Here is a 23,645-nt window from a genome sequence, read left to right as displayed (position 1 = left end):
CGTACTGTTTTTATAGAGAATAAAGAACTTGCGGAATCCCTGCATGGCGCTAGTCCCCTCAGACTGGAGACGTTGTCGTATGAAAACATGGCCGGCTGGTTTGCACGTCGTGCTTGTGGCTGGTCTCACAGCGCACTCATTCCCTGTCCAGTGCCACTGGGAGCAAACTCTGTGATGCGTATTAGGATTGGGTTCCTTGGTGTCCTCAGCCCCTCTGCTTCCGCCTGAGTCAGGGTTTATCGGACTGTTGTGTCGTCTATTCGTTCGTTCACTCAGCCAGCATCTGTGTTCTGAGCATGGGCTGTCTGGGCTGCTGAGAGGAGCGGGTCCCTGTGCGGTGGGGAGGCAGGACAGTCACCGTGTGGGCGGTGGGGTGGCACCGAGAGCACCAGGGGCGAGTCAGCGGGGCTTCCTGGAGGAGAAGGCCTTCCGGGGCCTGACAGGGTGAGGGCGCTGCCGGAGGGGTTGGGGGCGCATTCCAGGCCGAGGAACTGGCTGAACACAGACCTGGGCGTGTGAGCAGGACGCAGTCGGGCTGTGGGCTGGGCAGGAGGGACGCCAGGCCGGGCCCTCCATCTTGGCCCCCGTAGAACCAGAGGCTCCTGACGTCTGCTCAGCCTCCCCACGGGGACGGCAGCGTGACCTCAGGGGCTGCACTTGGACTTCCTTGTTTAAAGCGCAGCCAAAGCCACGAACCTGGCGCTGCCTCTGATTCTCCAGCTCCTGAGAGCCGGGTGCTGGCAGGGGCCACGTGGCTCCTCCCCTGGGCTAGGAGCTCATTTCAGTCACTTGCTTGCCGGTGCCTGCCTTGTCGTCTGACCATCAGGGTGAGGCCACCGCCTGGGGGGGCCTTCCCTAACCCCTGGTACGTTTGGCCCTTGCTGTTTGCCAGGTTCATGTCCACTGCCACCCTCTCCCTTCACCATCCCCACTGACCCTCCCTCCTCTTGCCACCTGGTACCCCAGCACCATGCCCCCCCCAGAAGCCATTTTGGTGCAGGAGCTGTTAAATTTTATTTAGACATGTCAGCTTCTCTCTGACTTTTTCATCCACTTACGAGTGTTACTATTAAATTTGCTATTTGTTTTATTTTGAGAACTGTCCTAAAAGCAATCGTATAGTGATTCCATTTAAGAAGATCCCGGGTAAGGAATCACACACAGTGTTTAAGGCATTGCCACAACTTAAGGCGATTTCAATGTTTGTGTGTTAGGTTTGGCCTGCCCTTTGTGCTGCACTTAGAGAAGACAGTGGCCTGGGACCTTCTGCAGAAGGAAATCCTGGAGAAGATGAAGTATTTCTTGAGGCCCACAGTTTGCATTCAGGTGCGTATGCTGACTCGCAGGCCTGCACGCCCAGTGAAGGAACAGCCACTGCAGGGGACGCTGAAGCTCAGACCTGAGCTGCAGCGTGAAAAGCTGTCCAAATGCGTCGGCTGCGTGCAGAGCTTCAGGACCGGGGACTTAGCCCTCGTTGTACGAAGGGCGCTGGCCGCTGCAGGGTGTCCATTCTTCCTGTTTGTCTAGTAACGTTTAGCACACGCTTAGCTCGGAGGGACTTCCTGGAACGTCTGTCTGTGTATTTTCAGAATTGGGGTGACGATATTAAGGTGTCCACAGAAGGCTTACGTTGAATTAAGTTCAGCTGAAGCCACGTGTCACCTGTCCCACAGGACACGTTTGATGTGTAGATTGCATTTGAGTGAACCATACTTGCAGTGTATTGCAGTGGTCACCGACTACCAGGGTATTGTGGGGAAGCATTCTGCAAAGCAGTCTGCTCTCCGCCCAGTCTGTTTGGGAAATGCCGCGCTGAAGCGGAAGCCTTTGGAGAGTCCGGCTGATTCTCCTTTCCCGTCTGACGCAGGTGTGTCCGTTCAGCTTGCGGGTGGTCAGTGTGGTGGGAATAACGTACTTGCTGCCCCAGGAAGAACAGCCTCTGTGCCACCCGACGGTAGAAAGGTAAAACCCTTCTAGAATTTCCTGTGTGCGCAGCTGTGATTTCTTGTGCTGTCCGGTAGAATTGGTGTAACTTCCACCTAAGTGTGGGAGGCTCTTCAGGCTCGTTTAGAAATTAAATACTTTTTCACATTAGGTTCATATTTGGGTGTGATATGTTTATGATCTTTCTCGAAATCAGAAAAGCCTGAAGTACTCATGATAGGACGGCAAATTAATGTATATCCCAGGACGACAGACAAATGACACTTCATACTCACCAAGACTGGCGTTTTCCAAAGTAGAGCTCTGATCATACCGCTTTTGTCCTTGAAGTCCTCATGTGGCCTAAGAGATAAAGCCCCGTCCACGGTGTGTGACGTTTCTCAGTGTGAGCCCCGGTCACTTCCCTGGGTCAGGCCTCAGACGCCAGCGGTGACAAAGACCGAGGGTGTTTGGACGTGTGGCTGTTTCCTGTGTGGTCTCCTCTGCGCAGAGTTCCTTTCCTCTTCGCTGTGTCCCTCCTCCACTGTGGTCGCAGTGTCACTGCACCGTGTGCCCTGACTTTCTGTGTGCTGCTGTCAGTGAAATACTAGAGACACACATGCGTATGCACCATACGTATGAAATGTAAATATACAAACTCACAATATTGTTTTTATTAGGATGATTTTTTTCCAACCAATACCGTAGCACCTGCATTTCTGGATTCAAAAAAGTGTACAACATGGTTCTGTGTGAAAGCAGGTCACTGTTTGGTTTTAGAGACAAGAGTTAATAGATTAGATGATGATCCAAAACATTGCAAAGCATAAAAAATACGAGAAGAGTGATACTGACTGTTGATACTGAGTTTCTCAGGAGGCGGGGCTCCATGAGGAAGGAAGGGGAACTGGAGTGGAGCCTCGCAGGGGGCACAGTGCCGATGGGGGTGGGCCAGGCGTTGCTTCGGGGGGCGGGGAGAGGTGCCGGGGGGACTTTGTCTCAGAGGAACTGTGTTCGGTTTCTCTTTGGGTTGGTGACACATTGGACCAAAAGTTGGGAAGGTCATAAAGAACACCCAAGAGCGATGTGGACGGGCCTGTCACAGGACGGTAGATTTCTTCCCATCTCTGTTTCGGTATCAGACGTTTTAATTTAAGGTTTCTTCAGTTCAGTTGTAACCTAGTTATTAAATGTGAGGTTATAGTAATGGTCTCACTCGAAACATTTCTGATGGGAAAAAGATGAAGATTTTCAGCAATCACGTTATAATTTCAGCTTTCAGATAGGATGCTCGTATTTAAGTAACATTTATTTAGAAAATAATATGTGACTCCCCGTCCCACCCCTCCCCCACCTGCAGGGCATTAAAGTCTTGTGGACCCGGTGGCACTGCTCACGTGAAATTAGTGGTGGAATGGGACAAGGAGACAAAAGATTTGTGAGTATTGTAGAGTCACCGCTTCCGTTATTTTAAAAGCATACCTTTGATCTTTTAAAAGAACTGCAACCCATATCTGTTTTCTCTTTAGCTAAGTGTCCAAGTGTGCCCGCTTATTTAAACCGCTTACTTAAGTGGTTTATTATTTCTGTTGTTTGCTGCTAATGACACAGGAGCAGTATATTCATATACATATATTCACTGTAGGTGCGGTTACTTTGACTTGTGTGACAGGCCCATTAACCCTCGTAAGCTGTACCACATGCACGCCCGTAGTTACAAAGCACAGTTCATGGCCAGTCCCAGAAAAGCCAGCTCCAAGGACTTCTTGAAAGTAAGCTTGTAGACAGAGAACTCCTCAGGAACATTTTGGTCATAGGAAACTGAGTTAGCACTTGTACTTTCTTACCCATCAGTCTTTGGTTGTGAATGTAGAGCCCTCCGTGAAGCTGGGGTTGTGTCTTGTGTCAGTTCTTTCTGTGAGACGTTCTCTGATACCGGCCCCCCACCCCCGTTGCAGCTTGTTTGTCAGCACTGAGGACGAGTACATCCCGGATGCGGAAAGCGTGCGCCTGCAGAAGGCGCGCCATCAGCAGCCTCAGACCTGCACGTTGTCCCAGTGTTTCCAGCTCTACACCAAAGAGGAGCGGGTAAGAGCTGGGCAGGACCCCGCAGGCTGTGCGGTGCCGGGGGCCGGAGCGGGGGCATGGTGACAGCGGAGAAACTAACTGTGTCCCAGGACACTCCCTGGAGTGTTGGCACTTACATCTGTTCTGCACACGCAACGGGCATCTTACTGTTAGTTCTTTTTGGACTTGAACAAAAAATCGTTAAAATCTCTGGAAAAAGCTGATTCATGGAAATGCTCCAGAATTGAACCTTTGTAGTTAATTTTTCCCACTTTTTTCATGGTTAATGATAAATGTATTTTTTTGATGTTAGTTTAGAAATTTTAAATCATTTTGCTTAAGAACACAGGTGCCAGAGCTTACTACATTTAGATTGATTATAATCAAATAAATGAACCGGTTAGCTTCTTAGCTGCATTGGCCACTTTCCGAGTCCCCAGTAGACACATGTGGCTGTCACATTGGACGGTGCAGATAGAGACAGCGAGCTCGGAGCACCTGGCACAGTGCTCTGCAGATGGTCGGGACCTGGTAGGTATTGGAACGAGAGGACGGACAGACAGACGGATAAACAAGTCTCTGTGGGTGGGGCTCAGGCCTGCGTGAGTTTTCAGCCTCTCCAGGTCGATGCTCCTGGAGTCACCTTGAGCAGAGCACTTGGCGTTCATCTTGAGTTGATGCTTAGGATCGTAATAGGGACAACTGACCGGTACAGTTCACTCTGGTACTTAGAGAGTCGTGCGATTCCCGGGACGGAGGGCACGTCAGAGGTGCTTTTCTTTATTGGTTGGGTTCTTCTGCCTAATTTCAAATAGGGGGTTGTCCAGCCGCTGGTTGCATACTTTTAATTATGGGGCATTTGCCTCTGATAGTGACAGAAGTCAATCTGAAATACGTCCCCAGGTTACTACAGCCAACAGGTATTCTCTCTCTTGAGTTTGTTAAGAACAGTCGAGGACAAATACTTGTCTGTCCTTCAAATATTGGAAATGGTTTTTATCTTCTCAGTGAGGCTTTTCTCCCCCTAGCTGTTCATGGCTAGTTCCTTTAATAATAGTTTCATAAGACTTTTTTTTCAGTTTGGGGCTCATATAAAATACTTGGCTTTGAAACTGGCTGATGGCACTCTGTGAAGCACCTTATCCTATTTAGCTTTTGTTGTTTTTTAAAATTGATTTGGGAGATGTTTGAGGATGGCACAAGCCGTCCTACTAGGTGAGCAGACCTCGTAGGTGACCAAGGCGATACTCCACAGAGCACCTCACGGCTCCAGAAGGGGGAGGCGTTTCCATAGGATTCTTCTGTTCAGTAAATGCTTGGTGAGTGCACACTGTGTGCCAGCTGCTGCACTAGGCACTGGGGCCCTGGCAGGGCGTTTCTGGACAGACAGCGTTTCTGCCCTCAGGCTGTTTACAGTCTAGTGGGGGGGGAACAAGTAAATAAGGCAAGCGAAGGACCCAGGGTAAGTAGGAAGGCGGCCTGGCTGAGAAACAGATGAAGCCAGTGTGACGAGCACAGGGTAGAGGGAGCGTTAGAGACTGTCCTGGGCATCGAGTAATCCTGGAACCAACCCACAGTGGTGCCGGGCACGGAGAGAGCGTTCAGCGGGTATGTGCTGGAATGCATGAATGCATGCATAATGAGTATTTCTGGGGAAGTTCTGTCACGGGCCCCAAAGAAACTACAGACACAGGAGAGACGGTGAGCTGTAGCAGGAGGCCTTGTGACGATACGTTGGGGTTTAGTTGTCCGCAAGTCAGTGTTGAGTAGCAGTGTCATTGGTGCCAGTCCTACCTGCTGTCTTAGGATGAGTTAGAGGCGGCGCCCAGAACGCAGATGCTGGGAGCACCGCTCTCTTCATCACCTTGGTGTTCACTGTTATGAGGCTGACAAACGGGCACAACCGGAGACGTGGATCGGACCTGGTGCCGCCACTGGAAGTCACGACACGTCTGAAATGCGGGTGCTGAGGGCAGCCCGAGGGCTCAGGCGTGTCAGGAACCATCTTGTGCGGGGAGGGCATGGACTCCTTGATCTGAAAAGCAGAACTCAAAGATTGGAAATTACAGGGAGATGATTTTGCCTTAATACGAGGAAGGATTTTGGGATCGACTCTCTGAAAGGGGGGCAGCTGCCTGCCGAGGGAGCCCCTCGTTTGCCGGGTCTGCGGTGCTCGGGGTGGTCGGCAGGGCCGGGGTCTCCTGGTAGCAGTTACAACAAGATAAGTACAGGAATCAGAAGTGTGTAGAAACTGTCACAGCTATTAGACGTTGGCATCACACTCTTACCATGTCTTACAGAAGTACCCGTTTGTAATGCTTTGGAAATTAAAACAGGCAGCCTGCTCCTTTACCACAAGCACCGGGCTGGGTGGCCACGGATGTAGACTAGTAATACTGTGTTCCCCGAAAATAAGACCTAGCCGGACCATCAGCTCTAATGCGTTTTTTGGAGCAAAAAGTAATATAAGACCCGGTCTTATTTTACTGTAAGAAAATAGTGGGGGAAACATGGTATGTCCCCCAGATGGGGACTGACCAGGTGGCGGCTTAGGCCCCTTCCAGTCCAACTTTCTGTTTCACTTTCTCCCCCAAACTTCTGCCCCACCCCATCTTTCCTGCAAACATGCTTGGGTCTCCCTGTCAGGACAGAAATTCCCTCAGCTCTTCTTCCCTTTCAAGCTGCCTGCCAGCCTTCCTCCTCCTCTGCCTCAGTCACCATCAGCGGCTCCCTCTCTCCCTCCTTCCTTCCTTCCTTCCTTTCTTCTTTCCTCCATTCCCTCCCTTCCTCCCTCCCTCCCAAACCTCTCTCATTTGTGTGACTGGCCTTCCCGACACTGCTCTCTGAGGTCCCCCGGCCTGTGCTCAGCGGACATCTGACCTGCCCCAGCACTGGTCTGGGTAACCCCTGTGTTTAGCCCCCTTTGGGATGCATACAAGGGACGCTTCGGATTGGCCTGGTTTTCTGCTTCCACCTCCTCAGGCTCCTGGTTTCTTAGCTGTTGAGTTTCCCGTAGAAATAGGCGTTCCCCACGATTCTGTCCTTGGCTTTTCTCTCTTCTGTCTCCGTGGTGCCACCTTCCAATCCCACGCCCTACCTTGGCCCCCATGTGTCGATGGTCCCAGATCTGATGCAGCTTCTGAACTGCAGAGCAGGCCTTGAAATCTCTCCACAGACGTGCCTCCCCGTTGGCACCCCGAACTTAGTATGTCCCCAGCCTGCAGCTCTCGCCTGCAGGGATGACAGGTGGACCTGAGGCCCCAGGTTGGCATTTGGACCAGTCCTGTTGGTAGCAGGAGGGGTGTTGGCAGCGATCCTGTGCTTGGGGGAGAGGGACCAGTTAGGAGGTTCGAGTCCAGGGAAGAGAACGAGGGAGGACTTCAAATGCAGGTGGCGCCCGTGGGCCCGAGAGGAAGAGACGGGTGAGATGGCAGAGGGGCCGAGGGCTGGATGGACGTGGGCAGAGGGAGGGGTACCACGCTCCGGGGTAACCCCCGTGGTCTGCACGTGGAGGGCGGTGGCCGTGTTTGCTGACACAGGACGTGCGGGAGGGAGAGAGAGGGAACCGCACTGATGTCACTTACAGCCTCCCCGGTCTTTACCTGGTTCCTTTTTGAAAAATAATCAAGTCAGCAGATGTTTGGGTGCCGACTCTGGCCAGCCGCCGCGTTTGATGGTGTTTTTCTGTTGACACCTTCACGTGGTTTCCGGAGAGCTGCTGAGTCGTGCCAGCCTCGCCCTGCGTGGCGCCCGCTCACGGCCCCGCTCCTCCGCAGCTCGCGCCCGACGACGCCTGGCGCTGCCCGCACTGCAAGCAGCTGCAGCAGGGGAGCATCACGCTGAGCCTGTGGACGCTGCCCGACGTGCTCATCATCCACCTGAAGCGCTTCCGGCAGGTGAGGAAGCCCCGCCCCCAGGGGCAGGTCCCCGGGCCCGGGTCCCCCGCCGTGTCCTCAGCCAGCAGCGTGTTTGCTGTCACGCCGTGCTCTTTCCAACGCAGAAGGGAGCACTCTCCGACCCTCTGAACCCCAGACAGCTAGTTCATACTGCAGACCTCTGGCTTTGTTCTTGGGGATTTGTAAATGTTGCCCTTACATTTTGGGGAGTGTGCTTTGGGATTTAAAGAAAAACACAGAGCCCTGTTGTAGGGGCGGGAGGAATTGTATTTTTATCTAAAGTAATTACAGGTGTCGTCCTGCTCCCAAGGAGTGGCTGTACAGCTGAGGAGATGGGTCAGAAACGTGCAGAGAACGTCTGCATTGAGTCCCATTGCTCTGAGTCAGCTGTCCCCAACGGCTCTCTGCTCTCTGAGGCTGGGATGGTCCCCGACAGCCCCCCGTGGGAGGGGTCAGTGGGAGGTACACGGCAGAGAGGCCCTGACACCTGGCTGCAGGAAGGTTTGTGCCTGAGATCCGGGTGGGCCTTTGGTGTGTGAGGGGGAGCAGTGTCTGCAAACCCTGCAGCCCGAGGGTGCCCTGTGGGCACGAGGCTGCCAGCTGCCAGCTTGGCAGGAGCTCCAGAGGGTGGAGGAAAGGTAGGAGCTGCGGTGGCGAGGGGGCAGGAAGGGGCCGTCCCCGTGGACCCTTGCAGACAGTGGGAGGCCGGCAGGACGGCTTGAAGCCGGGAAGCACCGCCACCGTCCTGTGTTTGGAGAGACTATTCTATTCTGACTGCTGCGTAGAGAATCGGGCTGTCGGGGGAGACAGGAGATGTGAGGGAGGCCACTGCAGTCGTGGCGGGGGCGGGGAGTTCATGGCTGGGGCCAGAGGGGTGGCGGAGGACAGGGAGAGGCCCGGAACGACTGGGGGTGTTTAGGGCTGCTGGCAAAGTGGAGGTGTCGGGGCTGACGCACACCTGGTCCCAGGGCTGGGCTTCCAGCCCGGGGTTTGGGGCCCAGCTCCTAAGGGAGAAAAGTGGCATTTGCCTGCGTGTGCCAGCTGCACACCGCCCTGGCATCTGCTGCTTGAGGGTTGGGGCCCTCACCGTCTCTGTCCCCTTCCACACACACACTAATTTCCTTTGCTGTGTGTTGTTTTGGAAGGCGTGTCAGCACCCCAGACTCAAAGCTGCAGTGTCACCTTTGACCCCTCTCTCCTGTCGCTCTCATCCAGGCAGTTAGTCACCTGTTCAGCTGGTTGTGCGTCTGCGTTGCCTCCTGTGTGTCCCCTTCTCCCCGTTCTTGCTGTCACCCTGCCAGTTCAGACCTTTGACACTTCCCAGCTGGTTGCAGTTGCGGTGTCTTTTAACTGATTTCTCAACCCTCATGACACTTTCCGAGGTGTCTTAGGCGCTTACGCAGCTCCTGTCCCACAGCTGTGATGCCGTCCCCTCCTCCGCCCCAGTGCCTGCCCTGGACTGAGAACGAATCCACACTCGTCAGCCTGACCTTGCTGACGGTCCAGGACCGTCCTACCCTTTTCTTACAAAAGCTTTCTTCTCTTAGATCAGTGGCTCCTCGGCCTGGCTGTGTCTGTGACCCCTCAATGTGTTAAACCCACACAGGAAACATTCCGTGTGTCGATTCAGTGTGGTGGGATTTCACAGGGTTTCCATGTGGGTTTAACGGAAAATACTGAGCACCTGAGATTGTCCACCCCGCGAGCATCTGTGGCTCAGGCCGTGGGACCTTTCACCGTAGTTGCTGGAGGGTCTGGGCAGGGGAGGGCCTGGCTGCTCCGTGCCAGGCACCGTGCTTTGTCCTTCATGTGTCTGTGACAGTTCAGGACGACTCACCTGACACTGTCCTTTTGTAAGGCAAACACCTGGAGAGCTTTTAGAAGGTGAAGCTAGGAAAGCTCAGAGAGGCTCGTTACCCACATGTGTAGCTGGTCGCTGGCTCCACCTTTGGTGACATGAGAGCCAGCTCCGAATGTCTCTTGGGAGACACCAGACACGTGACTCAGACCACATGGGTCAGCAGCGAGGACCCACATTCCGTCTGCATGGAAACACCACCAGAACTTGTGTTTCTTCTTTGACAGGATGGAGACAGGCGCATGAAACTCGAGAACATGGTCAAGTTCCCCTTGACCGGCCTGGACATGACGCCTCACGTGGTTAAGAGGAGCCAGAGCAGCTGGAGCTTGCCCTCGCACTGGTCTCCGTGGCGACGGCCTTACGGACTCGGGAGGGCCCCAGAAGACTACGTGTATGACCTGTATGCGGTGTGCAACCATCACGGCACCATGCAAGGGGGACACTACACAGGTCTGCAGCGCGCGAGGCCGGGTCTGTGTGGCGAGCCTGAGGCGCGCCGTGCCGGGGGGAGGGTCGCTCTGCTGTCCCCCAGCGGGCAGTGCGCCAGCCAGGAGAGCGCTGCCCAGCCTCTGGCTCTCTGTCCAAGAGCAGTGAGCGGGCGTCCTCGTCCTCCCCTGCGCTGGGCTGTCACTAGCTGTCTGGCTGGTGGGGGTGTGCAGACAGACAGATGCCCGTTGGGTCGCCCAGGCACCCTGTCTGCTCACTCACTCCCCAGCCGTGGGTTCTTTCTCCTTCCTTGAGGCTCTAGCCGTTCCTTACTTGGAGTGACGGATGCATGTTGTTGGGTCTTTAGAGTGACTTGGAAGGGTGTTCTATTGGTATTAAGGTGAAATTTGCTTTTTTCTTTTTATTATTTTTTATTTTTTGAAAGTGGTGCAAGAGGAGTTTGTTAGAAGAGCTGGTGCACTTGGAAGGTAGAAGCGGACCCGAGCAGTAGAGAATGGCTCAGGGGCCCGAGGTGACTTTATCAGGAGAAAAAGCACACTCCAACGAGGTGGGAGCTGGAGCGGCCGAGCACAGCAAGAGGCTCAGAAGGCCTGCCTTTCATTTTTAAAGCAGCTGTGTTCATTATGCAATTTAGAGAGAGAGGAAGAAAGCCGCCACCGACACCCGTGGGCGTCTCACTCAAGCATAACCAATGGCAGCGTTTTTAAAAATTGTGATGAAGTGCACATAACAAAATTGACCGTTTTCACCATTCTTAGGCGGACGGTTCAGTGGCATTAAGGACAGTCCCGTCTTTGTGTAACTGTCTCCAGAACTTGGTCATCTTCCCAAACTGAAACTGCGCCCGTTAAATACTAACCCTCCCCGACCCCCCGGCCCCTGGTGACACCATTGTTTCTGTCTCTCTGGATCTGACTCCTAGGAAAGTCGTGTAAGTGGAGTCGTACAGTATTTGTCCTTTGTTTCTGGCTGATTTCTCGTAGCACAGGTCTGCGAGATTCACTCCCGTTGTGTCATGTGTCAGATTCCCCTTTCTTTTTACAGCTGAATCACATCCCATTTATGTTGGTGACATTTTGATGTATGGTAATTCCTTCCAGTGTTTTCTGCACGGTGGAGCTTACACTCGTATGTTCTGTGCAGGGGTACATTACAGAGGTCCTCCTAGGGAGCTGGCACGGTGCTGTGTCACATCACGGGCACGGGGGACATGAATAGGTCTCACCGTCTGTCTTCCTAGAGTGTAATCAAAAAGCGGTGGAGGTGCAAGTTAAGAGAAAGGGCAGAAGCAAGAGTAGGGTCTGTGGGATGTGAGTGGCGGGCCGAGCGCTTGTCCTGCTGTTGGGCGTGGGGACCTGCTTCCTGCACCCCAGGACCTGCGGGCTCACGGGGGCGGGGAAGGCGGCACTGCTTGTTAGAAACCCTTTGGTGACCACAGAACCTTCTGCTGATGGACTCGTCCCCGTTTCCTGTTCAGAAAATCCTCTGAGTCCATAGAAGGCAGAGTGAAATAGAAATTAAATGTTTACATAGATTTCAGCTGGTATTTTGGTTTTAACTCAGTTTGAATTCTGATGTTATATTTTGTGTCTTGCATATTTTTTATTTTATGGGGCCACTTGTTTAATAAATGTGTGTCTAGTTGGAGTTTTACTTTCGTGGCATGACTAGTCGTGTCTGGGTTCTTAGAGCCGACTCGGAGTTACACTCGTGGGCTCTTAGAACTGAGAGGCTCTCAGAGAGCAGTCATTTCGCTGATGGCTGGCAGAGCGATGCCGTTGCCGTCCTCCCTGGTTGGGGGCCGTCCAGCCTCGGCTTGGGTAAAGGATGCCCCTTCTGTTCAGAACAGCGTTTCTCGGGACAGTGTGGAGCCTGTTAGGTGGTTTCTGGCACATGATGGTTGAGAAAGGTCAGTGCTGGATTTCAGCCTGCCCCGCTGGTCTTCAGGGAGCAGCCTGGACAGTGCCCGGAAACCGGGGACTGCCTTGGGCAGTACAAGTTAGTGACGGGGGCTTCAGGGAGACGCTGGGCACATCGTGGCTCTGTGACCTCAGGCGAGTCACCTTCTGTAACCTGGCCACGTGAGGGAGCCCGAAGTGACTGCCTGCGTCACGGTCCGTTAGCTGCGGGAGCTCGGGTATCTGCTGTGTTCTCCCCTTTCCCACACCTGGGCCACGCCGCCTTTCTGGTGCCTGACGCGTGTGGAGTCTTCGTTCAGAGAACGTTGAAATGCCCCCGCAGTGTTGAGTTCGGGACCCTGTGTTCGCTGGGGGTGTTCACTGTGGCATCTGCTGTCGTTCCATTGCACTGGTTCGAGCTGGCGTTCCATGGCCCGTGGCACCGTCTATGAGAAGGGTGAGACTTCTCAGTCTTTCTGATCAAGAATCTGCCTCTTGCTTTTTAAAATGTCCAGTCCTTCATGAACCAATGCTTTTGTAAAAATACAATAAAAATCAGATTTCATGACAAATCTGATAAAAATCTGATGTTGTGGTCAATCAGATTGCTATAAAAGTTTTTAAATGCTTTTCTCAGTTTGGTGTTTATCTCGTGGGTTGGCACCAGTCTGCGAACCACAGTTGACGTAGCACTGGGCTAGAAGACGCTTCAGAAATAAGGCTAAAAAGAAAAGCAAGTGGGATTACTTTGGAAAGGCTGAGGACAGGCCACTCTAAAGCTACTCTGTCACCTTCTCTTGGGCGTGTCCCCTTACGCTCTGCTCCCCTCCCACTCCAGAATAGCGGCCACCTCAGGCAGGGCTTTCATCCCTGACGCAGCCCCCTTTCCCTTAGAGCCCACGTCTCTCCCTCCCCTGTGGTTCTCGTGAGCCGCGCTGCAAATGACTGCCCTCCCTGCTGTTACAGACGCCTGTTCTGCTCTTCTTTTTGGGGACCTGTCTGGTGTCACCCTTTCTCTTAGGGTTCCATGCTTGCACAGTGGTTTAGCCTCTTGAGGGGTCGCTCCTGGTGCTGTCTCTCGGGACCTCACGTGCCCTGTCCCTGGGCCATCCTGAGTCTCTTTTTCCCCAGTAGAATATTTAGCGTTCAGCACTCCTGTATTCTCACCCCAGTAAATGGGTATTTTTAGAAACTGTGATAAGAAGGTATGTTTCTGGGTCAAGCTTATCATACCCTGGGATGGATCTTTACAGGATGACGTGGCTTCACAGACGCAAAGTTGTTGTCTCCTGTTCTTGCTGGCACTTGAATGCTCTTTATTTCTATGTCAGGCTTAGAATTTGCAGTGGAGAGAAGGCTGCTTACTGCGTTCATGAGCTCACATGTTCTCAGTTTTCCAGGGCACTTTCCGGGGCATCGTGTGTGCTGCCCCCGACGGGAGCAGGGTTGAGTAGGGGTTTAAGAGCCAGCCCAGGGACTAGACAATCCTGGGATCAGCTGGGCACTCCCTTCAGTGGCACGACCTTGGGCAAGCTGCCTAATCTTTTGAGTCTCTGTAAAATGGGAATAATCATAGAGAAGTCTCATGGGATTAAGTGAGATGCTTGGCACATAATAAGTACCGAACAAATACTAAAATGTTACAGTGTGTTTGAGCCAGGATTTCTCAAGCCTGGCTGGCACTGTTGACAGTTTGGCGGGATAATTCTTTGTTCTGGACCCGGGGTGGGTGGGGGAAGGAGGGTGGGGGGGAAACCGTGCACTGTAGGGTGTTAAGCAGCCTCCTGGCCTCTACACAAGACTCCAGTAGCTCCCCCCACCCCTTTTTGTGACAATCAGAATTATCTCCATTCATTGCCAGGTGTCCTCTGAGACCTACTGGTTTAAATAAATACGTATGTTGTGTTTCCTGAAATTAAAAAGAATTTCATCCATTTGGTATAGCTTGGAATTTCTTGAAACATTTTGCCTGAGTGTGATGTGGAATTTGGATTTTGTACCTTTCTGTGTCACTACGTGCAGCCTTAAAAAGGTCTTGAATTAATTATACGAGCCAAAGAAGTGGCGTCTGTGGGGAGCGTGGGCCGGCTGCTGCAGCCGTCCAGTGCTGACGGGCCCTCTCTTTGCAGCCTATTGTAAGAACTCCGTGGACGGTCTCTGGTACTGCTTCGACGACAGCGACGTGCAGCAGCTGTCGGAAGATGAGGTCTGCACGCAGACGGCCTACATCCTGTTCTACCAGAGGCGGACAGCCATCCCGTCCTGGTCGGCCAACAGCTCGGTGGCAGGTGAGGCGGCCCTTTGCGGCAGCTCTTTCCAGTGCGGACGAGTGTAATTAATGGCCCAGAGAAACTCGCCAGAAGGTCTCATGACTGGTGTGAACACATTAACCCTCTCCTGACTCTCTGGTGCGATCGCATACACGTTGGCATTGAATCTGGAAACCAGACTGATTGCCATCAAGGAACTGGGCTGGGATGTGGGAGCAGCTGGGAATCAGCCAAGTTCCCAGGAAGGTGGAGGGGAGCCTGGCGCACAGTCCGCGGGTGCTGTGATGTGTTCTTGTGGGAGAAGCGAGCTGAGAAGCAGCCTGGCGCGCGGCAGCAAGCGGGGGGCATGAAGCGTTTGGGAACAGAACCAACACTGGCTTTGCCACATTTGGGTGGGTTGTCTTGGAGTACGTCCGTCCCATCCAAGCCACGTCTTTGTCGTCTGTCATACTGCCTGCCTCGTGGTGTTGTCTGCGTCACGTTAGGCAAATGGACACTGGAGCCTTTTGTAAGGGGTAAAGGAAGTAGCGTTAGAAAGAGGGTTTGCCCCGGTAAGATCGCCTGTTCTGTGAAGGGAAGCAGTGAAGCCTACAACAGTATACACGGCTTGGGTTTAGCTTGATGGGGTCTGTGGCTTTTCATAAACGCAGGAATCGGTGCCCACACTCAGATGGAAGCAGCCACACGTGATCTAACAAGGACGTATGCGTCTTAATGCAGAGTATGAGTTGGAGAGAGTGAGACAAGACTGGGGTGTGACGATGTGATCAGGTCAGGGAGTATTAACCCCTGTTGCCCTGGAAGCTTGCGGCTCTCTCTCTCTCTCTCTCTCCCCCCATCTGTCTCTCTCCCTCTCTCTCTCTGTCAGACATTCTTACTGCAAGTGCTTAGAACAGTGCCTGGCCTGTCGTGCTTAACAGACATGGCTGGAGTGAAGGGATGTGAGCGGTTGTCTGTACTCTGTTCTGTTGCCGCCCTAGGACTTGGAGTGTGCCTTATGTGGTGTCGTCATCTCTACACTTGCATTTGCTCACTACAGTGTGTGCAGGTCTGCCGGCCTCCTGTCCGTCTTAGCAGGACAACGTGGGGTCACGGCGTTCGGGTTGGCCTGGCAGTGAGGACACCTGTCGCCCCAGCTCACACAGCAGCACAGGCGGCCGGGAGCCCAGCCTGACCGCGCCGTCTGCTTCCTCTGCAGGCTCCACGAGTTCTTCGCTGTGCGAGCACTGGGTGAGCCGGCTCCCGGGGAGCAAGCAAGCCAGCGTGACCTCTGCGGCGTCCTCCAGACGCACCTCCCTGGCCTCGCTGTCTGAGTCCGTGGAGATGACCGGGGAAAGGAGTGAAGACGACGGTGAGTGTGGGTCTTGGTGCCAGTTGCCAGGATGTTGACGCATGGACACAGCACAGGGGCCTTTAGAGACTGGGACAGTCTGTGAAGGGTCACAGACCGTGGGCTGAGGGCTGTGGTCCCGGGCACACGCAACATTCTGTATAAACGGGCATTTGCTTTTCCTCAGTCACCTGGGGCTTTTCTGCTTCCCTTTCTTTATTTTCTACTTCGGAGGCTAGTGTGGAGGCTGGAGCTTCAGCTCTGTGCCTAATGAATACATGGTTTTCAAAGTGCTTTTGCAAACCCTCAGAGTAGCTGTAAGGGGACACAGTGCCACTGTGATTTGCCCGGCGTCACCTGGCGAGTTGCAGCGCAAGGCTTGCTTGGCATGGCCCTCCCGACACGTGCAGCTTCTCACCTTTCCGCCATGCTGTTGCTCTTAGGGGAGTCTCTGGCGTGTTCTTTTAAGTACAGAAGCATCTCGAACAAAAACTATTGCCTCTGCCTAGCTTTTGGGAATCTGAGGATAGTCTGACTATGAAAACTATGAAAATCTGATAAAAATGGGACTTTCTTTCTTTTCACTTACTGCATCAGTGGCGGCAGCACGGCCCTTAGTTCTAACGGACCCCGGGGGGTGTGGAGAGGGTCAGGCAGCCAGCGCTCCGAGAGCTGGAGGGTGGAGAGGGTGAGCGCAGCTTCTCAAATGAGGGCAGTGACTCACCTTCCAACAAGTCTTGTTCTGCGGCCAGCGGCCAGCATTTCGATCGCCGTAACTGCTTCTAGTGGTGGTGGGAACTCTGAGCACATGAAATGGAGGGAGGAGGCAGGAGGCCGGGAGAAGAATGCCAGGCCCGGAGCCTGTCTGCGTCGCAGCTGCAGCGCTGCCAGCTCTGTTGACTTGCTGCTGCTCTAAAATAGGTCTTGGCCATAAGTGCCAAGCTCCTTTCTAGCTCCTGACGTGGCGTGAAGACCTGATCGGTGACTCTTTGCTTGTTTATAGAGGTTATTTCCAACGCAGCCTTTTAACTTCGAGGCTTCGAACTCAGTGTCGTTTTAACAGTAAACCTAGATGCGGCTGCCCAGTCTGTTTGTAAACGGCGCAGCTGGAAAATCGATGCTCTCTCGAGGAGCCTTATCACCCCGTGGTGCTGGTGGGACCCACAGAATAGCGCCGTCTTCTCGGCTCTTGCCCTGACAGTTGCACAAGACTCCACAGCTGCAGCAGCACGTGTCTGTAGGATTCCTTTTAGAATATTTTCTTTGGAAGTTTTAAGTCACTTAGAATAGGAGTCATGTTGTTGTAATGGAGAATTTTCCTTAAAAGCTTTAAGTCACTCGGGACAGGAGTGCGTTATCTCTTTAATTCTTTCCACGGATCTGCTTTTATAGTCAACAGTGACAGGCCAGCCTGCACGTGGCACTGAGTGTGGGCCAGGGGCTGTGGCTCTGGTGTCAGCTGTCCTCATTAGTTGTGTTATCGGGACCGAGGACCTCACTTCTGCGAGCCCCGATGTCCTTGGAGAGATGAAGGCTCGGGGTCAGTAGCTCGCTTTGTGGAGTGGCCGGGGCCTTGCTGGGCACAGGACTGGGAGACTATTCCATTGTCATGGTGGCCCCGTGAGTCAGGACAGGGGTCAGCCCATTGGCCAAATATGGCCCCTGCCTTGATTTTAAGTAAGGTTTCATTGGAACGCAGTTACGCCCATTTGTTTATGTGTCACCAGTGGGAAGGCTGCTTGCATTCTACGGTGGCCCGCAAAGCCTAAAATATTTACAGTCTGGGCCTTTACAGGAAAAATCTGCCAGCCCCTGATGTGGAGCAAGAAGGGAAAGAGATGCTTGCCGATCCCCAAGTTAGAAGGCCCCTATTGTATAGAAAGGGAACTGGGCTCAGCGAAGTTGAAGTCGCATGGCTACTGCTTGACCCCAGACATACGGCTCTGAAGGTCATGCTCCTGTCATTCCACGAGACTTGCCTTCCTTCCATCTGTAGATGTTACTGGGACTTTTTTCGGTTTAGTTTAACAGTGTTCTCTTTGCTGCATTCAGGAGGTTTCTCAGCTCGACCATTTGTGAGAAGTGTCCAGCGTCAGAGCTTGTCATCCAGGTCTTCTGTCACCAGCCCCTTGGCCGTCACTGAAAGTTGCATCCGACCTTCTTGGTCCCTGTCTGCTAAGCTGCAGCTGCGGTCCAGCTCTCCTTCCCGGTTCTCAGGAGACTCCCCGATTCACAGCTCCGCCTCCACCTTGGAGAAGATCGGGGAGGCAGTGGACGACAAGGTCTCCGTCTCTTGCTTCGGTAGCTTGAGGAACCTTTCGAGCAGTTTCCAGGAACCAGGCGATAGTCACAGTCGCCGGGAGCACAGGGCTATGGGTCGGGCCCCTCTGGCTGTCATGGAAGGCGCGTTCAAAGACGAGTCAGACGCCCGCAAATTGAACTCCAGTGCTGCAGACACACAGAGCAAACACCCAGCACAAGGGGACCGCTTGCCCCCCGTCTCTGATCCATTTGATAACAATAACCAGATTGCTTATGTGGATCAGAGCGACTCTGTAGACAGCTCTCCAGTCAAAGAGGTGAAACCCCCGAGCCACCCAGGCTCCCTCCCAAGGAAACCCGAGAGCACAGCCCAGAGAGCCCCCAGCTCCAGAGGCGCATCGGAGCCAGATGGAAGCTCGCGGAAGGGGCGGTCCGTCTTGGCCAGCCAGGAATCATCTCTCTCAAGTCCATCCCCTTCTTCTCCTGTTTCTGGAAACATTTCTGTAAAGCCGCCCCGCACCCGAAGCAGAGCGGAGTCTGCCAGGGCCGGTGGGCGGCACTCCTCCCCGGCCCGGCCCAGGAAGGAGTCGTCCTCCTCGGCGCAGAGCCCAACACCCTCCCCGTCCCCCCAGAAGCCCAAGCCAGCTTCTTCCCTCACTTACACTGCTTCCTCCACAACTGCCAAAAAGGCCTCGGGTCCTGCCACGAGGGGCCCCTTCCCACCCGGGAAGGGCAGGACTTCAGACCGGAGCTTAAGCAGAGAAGGTTCCAGACAAAGCCTGCTTTCGGACAGAGCCAGTGTCAGCTCCAGCTCCAAACCCAGCTCCCCGCGGGTGAGCCAGGCCAGGGCAGGGGAGGTCCGAGGGGACGGAAGGCACGTCAGGAGCTCCTCGATGGCCAGCCTGCGCTCCCCCAACACGAGCACGAAGGCTGCTCTGAAGAGGGACAGCAAGTCGGAGGAAAAAGGACTGTCCTTCTTCAAGTCGGCCTTGCGACAGAAGGAGACCCGGAGGTCCACTGACCTTGGCAAGACGACCTTGCTCGCTAAGAAGGCCGGCGGGAGTTCTGTCAGGTCAGTCTGCAGGAACGCCGGGGACGACACAGCAGAGAAAGGCCAGCAGCCTCCAGGTTGCCAGCAGCCAAAGGCAAGTACACCTGCGAAAGAGCAGCTTGTGTCCAAGGACCCTGCTTCTGCGAGACATTCCCTGCTGGCCAGTCGCAAGGCCAAGGGCTCCCAGCTCGGCTCTGGGACACCCTCGTCTCCTGCTGGCGGGCCGTCCAACGAGAAACCCTCCAAAAAGTTACCTGCGAGCATGCCAGCCTCTGCACGGCCTTCTCAGAAACCTCAGTGACACCTCCGCACTCCCAGTGTTTTGTCTGTAAAGGTGTTTATTTATTTAGAACCCTCTCCCTCCCACCAAAGCCCTCTGCTTTGTTTTGTATTTTTTAGGTTCCGTGCCTGACTGTGTGTGTATGTGTGGGGGTGAGCTATGTGCGCACGTGTGCAGAATTCAATTGCAAATTGTTCAAAGCGTCGCCTTATTCTGCCATTGAACCAAATAACAGCCATAGGCAAAGCTGCGATACCTAGCTAACTGGAAAAATTATAGACGATACCCTGGACGGTCCCTTTAGCAACTGTACATATTTCTTTCTAGAGAACTTCCATGACTTCTGTTGGATACTGGGGTTTCTAAACCTGTGAACCAGTTAAGCTATCATTAGTGTGCTCTGTAGAAGGATGAATTATTTGACTTGGGTTTCATCTGAGCAGAATTTGTCCTCCCTGCAGATTGTCATGTGGCACCAGGAGTTCTAAAAACTGTGACACTAACAATGAAACAAACCGAGAGAAAACTTGCTTTCTGCACTTTGGTCCCATCTGCCAGTCTTTGTAAAGGGCAATATTTTAACACTAATGTTTCTCAGGTATATACTCAGCTAGTGTAGGACGGATGTGTACCAGTAAAAGGATTAAAGGGGAAGGTGGCCTGTCATGACTGTCATTTCTCCTACTGCCTCAGATGAAAGTTTTTAGAGGTAGAAATGAAGTCTTTTACCACATTCATATCTGCAAAGATGTATGTCCTGGAAGCCGTCTTGATGCTTGGTGCGTGTCCCAAGAGATGGCAAGTTGGATAGCCAGAAAGCCAGACACTAGTAGTAAAATATGTTTTCCTTCTAAATTTGTTAGCTAAGACCGTTGGGATGTCGTAGAGCAGTTACCACCTTTGAAAGATTCCCGAAAAAAATGGATTCTCAGCTGGATGCGTGAATCTGTACCGTTTTGTCCTCCTCTGGTGTTGCTTTCTTCTATGTTAGAAGTTGAAAGCTCCGTGCCCCTCGCCCCCACCCGCCCCTGTCCCCGTGTGCATCCCATTTTCCTTGTCTTGTAACTTGGAGGAGAAAGAAGTTGCCCAATGCCAAAAGCCGGTGGTGGTGGGAGTGATGGGTAACCAAGTGTCACACGCACGCTTCCGGTCCTGCCTGTCCAGCTCAGTTAGGACTGCTTTTCAGGAACTCACTGATTTCTTCTTTGTGCTTGAGAGTTACTCTACCAGAGCTCGACCAGCAGGATTGGAGGCTGTTCCACCTGGCACTGTCCGTGCAAATTGCATTTCTTGTTTAGGAAAAAAGGGAACCTCACAAAAATCTCACAGATAAGCCAGATACATAGTTTTTCAAGCTTGGTGGAGGTATCCTGGCAATTTTTAGCTTTTCCCGAACCCTTTTTCTATTTTTATTTTTTTAAATGTCGAGAGTCATGGTTCTGATTCTCTTTGAATAGCATTTGTCACTTTGCCATGAAATATAGCATGCTAAGTTTATATGCTTTTAAATATTAACTTTTCTGTTTGAATCATAGGCTCCTCAAGTTTTTCCTGAACTCTTGGTGTACATACCCATTTATAATCCCCCTTCTCAGTATGGCTGTGTGAGAGGTGACTAGACCACATACACGTGCATTGCTGGGGATTCTGCACTGCCTTTTTTTTTTTTCCCCCATGAATACCTCTTGGGAAACGTTCCCAGTAGGTGACTTATCTTAATTTTGCTGCTAACTTGAGCATTAGCAGGTAACTTGCAAGCCTGGAGGCCATATATGTTGAGGGTAGCTGGAACTTTCGACCCTCGTGATATTTAAGAACTTAGGTATTCAGCTTCGTGAGCCTTACCATAGCGCTCCGCGAAGTGTCCTGAACACAACCCATCCCCCTTTGCACTCGGCGCTGCCTTGCTTTCACTGTGCAGGCGTCTGGTTCGCCAAAGCAGCGCCGCTGTCTCTGTGGTGGGACTGCCAGTGACCGGCCGCCTGCTGGGACGGCTTCTCCACGGCACATCAACAGCCCGCCCAGTGTTCGGCCGCTGCTGTGTTTCTGTAGCACTTTGATTTCCTGGAACAGATGCTGCACATGTGGCGTCATCAACATCAGGAATTCAGTGTTTGTCTCCTTTGAACCTGTCATCTTTCTTTTATAGGCAAAGCGCATTTGAAATCCGTCTGCAGCTCTGCGAACTCTTAGAATGATAGTTTTGACTACACAAATGGTTTTGATAACACCTTCTGGAGGGGGGTTCCAGTCAGTTAAGCGTTACTAGAAACTAGTTTAATTTTCACAGTGCTAAATATTTTTATTCTTGACTGCTCCAGGAATGGATTTTCTATTTTGTCTAGTGTCTTCAAAACAAAACAAAACAAAAAAACAACCAACTACAAACACCTTTAATTTTCCATGGGATCTAGAAATAAAATTTCAGTATCTATAAACCGTATGTCTATGGAGTTTAGTCCTTGTTTTAGATTTACATGGAAAAAATCAAGTAGTGCGGCATTGTCCGTCATCTGGAACCGATTATATCTCTGTGCTTGGTAAACTTTGAAAATTTTTCTGCTTAACTGCTAGGTACAGTGTGTAAACCACAGAAAAGGATATTTTGCCCCAAAGTCTGGAGGTGCTCTCAGGTGTAAAATGTGGGAAATCGTTACTTGGTTCTGATGGGTTAGGGACCGGGTGTTTGTTTTGTTTTCTTTTCCCGGTGATGTTTGGCACCATGAACGTACATGTGTTTTGGGGTTAAAAATCATCGGTAAGGAGGGCAGAGCTGGGTTTCTGGCTGATCGCCGGATGGGTCTGATTGGAGCAGTCATTTCCTGGTAGGCACAAAATAATCACCAACCATAGTGTTGTATCTGTAATGTTCGTCTGCTTTTTAAAAACATCTATTCTTGATTTCTTACCCGGTAAACGTCAGTGCACTGAGGCCGGATCATTCCTTGAGCTGGCCCTACCCCTTGCCTTGTGGTCCCTTCTGTGATGTGGAAGCACAAAGAAACTGAAGCTCATGTCATCTCCAGACCCCCCCCACCCCCCCGGTAGCCTACAAGCGGCCTGAGAGTCAGCGATTCGGCGCTGGCCCAGCGCCCGAGGTGTGGGAGCGTCCGTGGTGGCAGTGTACGGCATTACCTGTCAGCTGCCCTCCGCTTCTGTAATCATTCACTCGTCATCCGTTCGTTCATTCTGCAAACAGCCGTGGAGGGCCTGCACTGCCTGTGCGGGCAGAACTGCCGGTTCTGGAGTGCGCTGTGGCTGAGCAGCGCCGGGAGCGCAGCCGCCAGTGTCCCACACGGAGGGACAGTCCTCCCGGACAAAGAGAGCGAATGGATGCTGGTGACTCACCGGAGGCTTCTGCCCCTCCCCCCCCCAGCACGACTGTCCTGTTCAGGAACCAAAAGTGCCCTTGTGCGTCTCTGCAGACATTCTATGCTCACGTCCACTCTCACAGCTGCCTCTACTACGTAGGGGTTGGAAACCCACGGCGAGGTCACTTGTCATTAGAATTTGGCCTAATCTCCTAATCCACGTCGGGATGAGATGGATGTGGGATTTTTTTTGGTTGGGTAGAGAGAAAACTTGGCCTCCCTCTAAAGTAGCTATCATGAAAACAATCGGAGCAGTCTGTAAAGGACAGTAGTGGCCACCTTTAGGACAATGGGCAGAGAAGAGCTATGAACAAAGCTCATTTATTTCCAATAAACATGTTTTTGAAAGTAGACTGACATCTGACGTTACACTGCCTTCTGACATGTTGCTGAACAGCTGACGTTCTTGTTTTCGCTGGAGGTTAGTATAATTATTGGATGTAAAGATAATTAGTGTTTCTGGGTTGGAATTCTGAGGTAATACGCAAATCATAAGCACAGTTTCAATAAAACACATTCTGGGAGGTGGGTTGGACTTCGTATCATTTGGAATTAAAAAGAGCAAAACTTGCTGACAAGCCAGTGCCTGAGTCCCAACCATAAACATAAAGCGTGTCTGTCACTGTGCAGGCGTCTGTCTTTAATTCCATGTAGTGGACATTATTGCTAAACCTGAAGCGCATTTTGGGGGTGGGGAGGATCCTGTGCTTTTCTTTAAATAAAGTCAGTGTCTCACACTGCTTTTTGGTCGACTCCGAAAGTGTGTGTTGCAGCTGCAGTTTGAGCCTTACCAGTCATTTCCCCCCAAGTAACGAAAACAATTCTGCATGACCTCCATCTAACCCGAAAAGCATGGCCTCATGCTACCTATGCAAGCAACTAATAAAACATATCGACTGCACTAAATGGAAGGGTTTTTTTGTTTTGTTTTTTTAAAAAGGTACCTCTTAGATTACGGAGCTCTATTTTCAAATTTGTAGTTTTTTAAA

At 52.3% G+C, this 23,645-nt stretch overlaps 1 protein-coding gene across 2 annotated transcripts in view; it reads left to right on the top strand.

Annotated features, from left to right (window-relative positions):
• USP31 (ubiquitin specific peptidase 31) overlaps positions 1–22,326 on the top strand; it is a 49,492-nt gene extending 27,166 nt beyond the window's left edge. For both annotated transcript variants that reach the window (XM_033102045.1, XM_033102046.1), the window contains exons 8-16: positions 1,215–1,326; positions 1,868–1,962; positions 3,284–3,361; positions 3,882–4,011; positions 7,767–7,886; positions 9,972–10,197; positions 14,222–14,380; positions 15,561–15,713; positions 17,745–22,326. In XM_033102045.1, coding sequence (XP_032957936.1) covers positions 1,215–1,326; positions 1,868–1,962; positions 3,284–3,361; positions 3,882–4,011; positions 7,767–7,886; positions 9,972–10,197; positions 14,222–14,380; positions 15,561–15,713; positions 17,745–19,306 — 2,635 coding nt within the window. In that variant the 3' untranslated portion in view covers positions 19,307–22,326. The remainder of the gene's footprint in view (positions 1–1,214; positions 1,327–1,867; positions 1,963–3,283; positions 3,362–3,881; positions 4,012–7,766; positions 7,887–9,971; positions 10,198–14,221; positions 14,381–15,560; positions 15,714–17,744) is intronic.
• The last annotated feature ends 1,319 nt before the right edge of the window (positions 22,327–23,645 follow it).

This window comes from Rhinolophus ferrumequinum (genome assembly GCF_004115265.2).
Source record: "Rhinolophus ferrumequinum isolate MPI-CBG mRhiFer1 chromosome 15 unlocalized genomic scaffold, mRhiFer1_v1.p scaffold_54_arrow_ctg1_1, whole genome shotgun sequence".
Classification (NCBI taxonomy): Eukaryota; Metazoa; Chordata; class Mammalia; order Chiroptera; family Rhinolophidae; genus Rhinolophus; species Rhinolophus ferrumequinum.
Note: the sequence above shows the minus strand (reverse complement) of the source record. Positions and strands in the feature narration are given on the sequence as shown.